This window comes from Pediculus humanus, genomic scaffold (assembly GCF_000006295.1).
Source record: "Pediculus humanus corporis 1103172108303 genomic scaffold, whole genome shotgun sequence".
Taxonomy (NCBI): Eukaryota; Metazoa; Arthropoda; class Insecta; order Psocodea; family Pediculidae; genus Pediculus; species Pediculus humanus.
In genome coordinates this window covers 78,953-84,960 of record NW_002987872.1, presented here as the reverse complement: position 1 = coordinate 84,960, position 6,008 = coordinate 78,953, and the positions used below count along the sequence as shown (strand labels likewise).

Genomic DNA, 6,008 nt, shown 5'->3' with positions numbered 1-6,008 from the left:
AGGAGGCACTTTTGGCAAACAAAAGAAAATCAGTGTGGCAGCAGGCGTTTTCTGGAATTTTCCACGTTGTAAAAATGTTATAAAACGTTTGCCTCCTACTTTACTCCGGTTTTATTTTTTTATTTTATTTTATTTTTTTATTCTATTACTTACTTTTCTTATTCTTTTTCCTTCTTCTTCTTCTTTTTCTTCCTATTCTTTTACACTTCTAATCTAATTCTTTTCTTTAAACTTTTTTTCCTTTTCCCTCCCTTTCCCCCGTCTCTCTCTCCCCTTCTCTCCTTTCATCCCGAATTTTTTTGTTCCCTTACAAAAATGTGGTAACGTAAGTGGAAAGTTTTTCGTTTCAAAAAAAAAACCTCTTTTTTTATATTTATTATTATTATTATTATTATTATTATTATTATTTAAGAGGAGCAGAAGACGGTGAAATAAAATGATGTAAATTTAATTACAATTTTCTTCTTAATTTGCAAAAAGTTTTTTTTCTTATTTTTTTTTTTTCATAACTTTTTAATGTTTTGTGTTAAATCAAAAAAATTTTAAGTTTTTCATTTAAAAAATATTAATAATAATAATAATAATAATTTCAAATTTAAATTTTAAACTCGAAGAAATCTTTTTTTTTTTTTTTTAATTTATTTTGGCGCCATTTTTTTAAAGTTTTTTTTCTTTTTATTTTTTACCGACTCGACAAATTATTATTATTTTCATTCGTAATTACGACGATTCGTCTGAATGTCTGACGGAGCTTTTACAAAATTTATTCCAGGTTTTTATCCGTCGATCCCTAAGGAATATTAGTGATGCTGCATTTGTTAATAGGTTTAGTTCATCTATGACATCACAACAATTCTTGTATGTCTTACTGAGACCATCTTATTCGATGGAAAAGAATTATTTGCTGTATTTTGCTCTAGTGGCTGACATTTGTGTAGTGTCCAAGAACAGGAGAAGTGAGGTTCCTTGTAGACCTGACAAAGGTTGACAGTAAAACAAAATTTGCATTTTGGTTCTTCTGTCTTTATCTTGTTCTCATTTTGCTCTTTTACAATTATGAATCAGTCATCATATAACTTTTTCTTCAGAACTATTTCAATACTTAATTTTCCTACTATTTTCCTTTTTCATAATTTTCCCTCATGCATTCCATCCTTAATGTAGGCACAGTATACAAATCTATCCTTGTAAACCTAAATAATCTGAAGGCAGTTCAGAATTCTTCTAATCTTAATTGAAATTAAAAGAAAATCTTACACTAAACATATGATAAACAAACTAATTTAAGAAAAAGATTATTTATAGGGTATTTCCTCTATTTATTTGTGAGCCTAACGTTTTTGCAAATAAAATTCAACTTATAAAATGAAGTACTTATCTGTACTGATCATATGTGTTAACCCATCTTCTAAAGTTCTTATCGCCGACGTTTTCTTTTGTCAAAAAAACAAACCGACGACTATTTGGTAAATTTAAACTTAAAATAATATAGTTATTATTAAATGTTTCGAAAAAACTAATTACATCACAATAAACTAGACTAAATGACAAAACTTTTAGTATATATAACTTATAACTAAATTTTTAAATAAAACTATTATTAAAATTAATAAAATAAATCGACATAACGTAGGAGCATGTCAACCGTTGCACACTCGCCATCTTCCTTTCTTAATATTATTATTATTTTCCTCGTGAGCATTGTTGCTTTGTTAATAATTTTCTCGTTTTTGTTTCCGGACTTTAAACTTTTATTTTTTCCCGCGCTTTTTTTTTAAAAAAAACATTTTTTTATGATTACAAGAAAAAAAATAATAAAAGTAGATATAAAAATTTTTGATTAAGTTTTATTTATAATTTTTTTTTATTATTATTATAAAAATTTCTCGCAATGATGATAATAATGATGTTTAAAAAAAAAATGGAAAATGAAAAGAAAAATCAGGTTTTCTTTAAAAAAAATAAGAAGAAGAATAAGAAGCAGAAGAAAAAGTTAAAGGAAATGAATTGCAAAAGGTTGAAACTTGCACGGAAATAACAATAATAAATTTTCTCTCTTATTTTTTTTTTTTTTCCATTATACTATTTTTCTCTCTCTCTCTCTTTTTCATTCTTTATTTATCTTATTATCATTTCCTCTCTCTCTGTCTCTCTTCATTCCATTACACAACGCATATCACTTTTGAGTCTTTTTTTTTTTTTGTTACTTTATCACTCGTACTTTACCCCGACAAAAAAAAAAAAAAATTAAAAAATCCTTTTGATTAAGATAAATTTCCCCTGGAAAAACAAAAAAAAACAAATGTTTTTTCCTTTTAATTGTTTTTCCCTCCCCCCGCATACCCCCCGCCTTTTTTTTTTCTTCTGCTTTTTTCTCTTGTTTTTTTTTTTAAATTTGTCGTATGGTTAATTTCCTTCCATTATGCTTCTCTCTTTCCCTTCCCTACTTCCACCCCTCTCCCCTCGTTCAATCTGTAAAAAAAAATCCGACGAGTGTGTTTTTATTATTATCATTATTATTTAAACATTTCGATTTTTTTCGGTTGAAATTAGTTTGTCCAAAACATTAAAAAACTGGAGAAGAAAATTTTCTTTTGTTTAAATATTAAAAAACAAACAAACACTTTTCGTAAAATATCAAATTTAATGAATATTGTTTTTTTCTTCCAAACAAAAGCTTTTAAAGCTTTTCTTATATTAGGCATCATTATTATTATTATTATTATTATTATTATTATTATTATTATTATTATTATTATTATTATTATTATTATCATTATTAACGTATTCGATGATAAAAATCGATGAGGAAAAAACAAAAACAAAAAAAAAAGAAAAAAAAATTTTCCAGAGTGTCTCCTGTTTGTTTTTGTTATTTTTGTTTTTTTGTTTTAAACATGCGCGAGGTAGTAACAAACGGTAGAAACAGACAAACAAGCAAACAAACAAACAAACAAACAAAAGAAAAAAATGAAAAACGTAAAAAAAAACGAGATAATTAAAACCAAAAAAAATGACGACGATGATGAAGATAATAATGATAATAAACAATGAAATTTTTTTTTATTTTTTGTCTCTCGTGCCAAATTCTTTTTTTTTACTCTTACACGTCATTTTAATAATAATAATAATAATAATGATGATATATCGACGTTCCGTTATATACATTGTGTTTTTTTTTTATATATACATAAATAAGTTAGAATTCGCAAAAACCACCCTGGCATCGTGCCGTGCCTTTCATAAAAAAAAAATGATGCCAAAAAAAAAAAATTCTTTTATTTATTTATTTATTTTATATTATTATTATTATTATTATTATTATTATTATTATCATCATCATTGTTTTCGCTCCGTTCGGAAAACTATTCAAAAAAAAAATTCGATAAGAAATTTTGGCCGTGACGAAAAAAAAAAAAAAAAATTTGTTTCGAAACAAACAAAAACAAATTTTTCTTTTTTCTTCCGCGAATCGAAAAATTTTTTAGCACGTGGGAATAGAAAAAAACAACAAAAATAATAATAATAATAATCGAATTTTCGCGTTTGGTGAACGGTTAAAGAAAGAGAGAGAGAGAGAGAGAAAAGAAACTATGTAAGAAAGAAAAAATTTATATATTACGTTACTGTAAAATTCGGTTCGTTTGTTATGAGGAGGGGAAGAAAGGGGGAGAAAACGGGGGAAGGGAGAGAAGAGGATGCGAAATAAAGTTTTTTTTGTTTTGGTTTTTTTTTTTATTTTATTTTCCCGTAGAAGAAAAAGAGAGAGAGAGAGAAAACTTTAATAATATTTCTTTCACGAATTCATAAAGTTTATTATTATTATTATTATTGTTGTTGTTGTTGTTGTTGTTATTGTGACGGGAAAGGGGGAAGGGGAGGAGAAATGGGGAAGGAGGGGAAGGTTATTTATATGAATAAAAACAAAAACGTTATGCTTTGATTTTTATTACCCGTAACAAGTTCATTTTGTAACATTTAAAAATTATTTCACAAAAATGGGAGTAAAAAAAAGTGTTAAGTAATTAATAATTTTATTTAATCTTCATTAATTCATTTTTATTTATTAACAATTAATTAATTAATTAATTAACGCGATTAATAATAATAATAATAATAAAAATTACGTGAATACAATAACGAATTTAAAATTTTTAATAGTTTTCATCCCGTTTTCAAATGATACACATACCCCCCGCCCCCTCTTATCGATAAGAAAATGGTTTTTGTCTTACGTAAGAAAAGTATTGATAAAGAAAAGTCTTTACTAGTTAATAATAATACGTAAAACCTCCCATTCCTTTTTCCGCTCCTGATTTCGTAACTATAAAAACATATTCGAAATTTTTTTATTTCGTTAATTAAGATTTATTACTTTCTAATACGACGACGACGGGGAAATTTTTTTTTTTTTTTCTCATGGTGGCAACGAACATTCTCAATAAATCGTTTGAAGATCCAATAATTTAAATTTTTTTTTTTCTATAATAATTGAACGAGGTCATCATTATTTGACCTAGAAAATTGTTTTTAAAATTTTCCGTTTTGTTTATAAAAGCGCTATAATACTCATTCATACAAGTTTATTGCTAACAACTATTTATTTTCGTAATCAGTTGTTGTTTGTTGGTTGTTGTGACGAGGTCGAAGTTTATTAAATAATTTTTTTTTTTTAACGGGTGTAAATATTATTATTATTTTTTTTTTCGAAAATTATGTCTCGTCCTCAAAGAGATGAAGAACCTCCAGAATGGCTGACGCAAGATTTTATAGAAAATTCATTGAGAGAAGGTTTGGATTGCGAATCGTTTAAAATAAAAAATATGAAAATGACAATGGCGGCCGCTGTCGGTGACCATTACGGAAGTCAAATGTTTCGCGTTAATTACACGTATTCCACCGACGATAGAAAAACGGAAAAAGAATCCTCGATAATAATAAAAGTCGTACCGAAGGGATATTTTGGTGAAATGTTGGTTAAAACTTCATTTTTTGACATCGAAGGAGAATCATTAACTGTCATCCTACCGGAAGTTTATAAAATTATGACGAAAGTTTATCCGGAACAACCGAAATTATGGGCGGATTGTTATTATTATCAAGGTCATCCGAAAAATGTTATCGTGATGGAAGATTTAAAATTATCCGGTTTCGTTTTAGGGAATAGATTCCAAGGTTTGGACTACGAACATTCCTCGCTCGTGATTGAATCCCTGGCTAAATTACACGGTACGTCGTTTGTTTTACTTCAAGAAAAACCGGAAATGTTTAAAAATTTAAATAAACCGTTTTGGAAATCCGATAATGAGGAAATGTTTAAAATAATGTTCGAAGAAAACATCAACTTTTTAACTGAAGATATGAAAAGTTGGGACGATTTCGATAAGAAATCTATTTACGTTGATAAACTATCAAAAGTTGAAATTATTAAGGGAATCATAAACGTGTGGGAAAGAGATGAAAAAAATTTAAAAGTTCTCATTCATGGAGATTCCTGGTTAAATAATTTCATGTTTAGATACGGCACTGATGGTAAACTCTCCGGTATGAAATTCGTGGATTTTCAAATAATGTCGATTCATTCTCCAGCCATGGATTTGGTTTATTTTATATTTACGAGTGTTTTACACGATAATAAATTGGAAATGATCGACGTACTCCTGGAAAACTATTACAAAATATTTTCTGGAACTTTAAAAAAATTTAATAGGGATCCAGAAATGATTTATCCGTTCGAAGAATTAAAGAAAAATTTCGAGAGTAAATTATTTTGGGGTTTTGTTGTTTTTTGTACTTTCGTACCCTTCATGATGATGCCCAAAGAAGATGTCGTAGATCCGGAAGAATTAATGAAAGGTGACAGAACGGAATATCGTAGAAAAATTTATGGAAAAGAAAGAATAAGAAATTTACTTATCAAAGTCATCGGATATTTTATTGATAAAAATATCATTTAATTTATTATAAATATTAAAATAAAATTTCCAGTCAAACTTTTTTCGTGTTTA

The 6,008-nt window shown here is 27.0% G+C and overlaps 1 protein-coding gene across 1 annotated transcript in view; it reads left to right on the top strand.

Moving 5' to 3' along the window:
- Positions 1-4,715: 4,715 nt before the first annotated feature.
- Phum_PHUM572020 (uncharacterized protein) overlaps positions 4,716-6,008 on the top strand; it is a gene marked incomplete at both ends in the record, with an annotated part of 2,641 nt that continues 1,348 nt past the window's right edge. The window contains one exon of the mRNA XM_002432103.1: positions 4,716-5,921. Within this exon, the coding sequence (XP_002432148.1) occupies positions 4,716-5,921 (1,206 nt within the window). The remainder of the gene's footprint in view (positions 5,922-6,008) is intronic.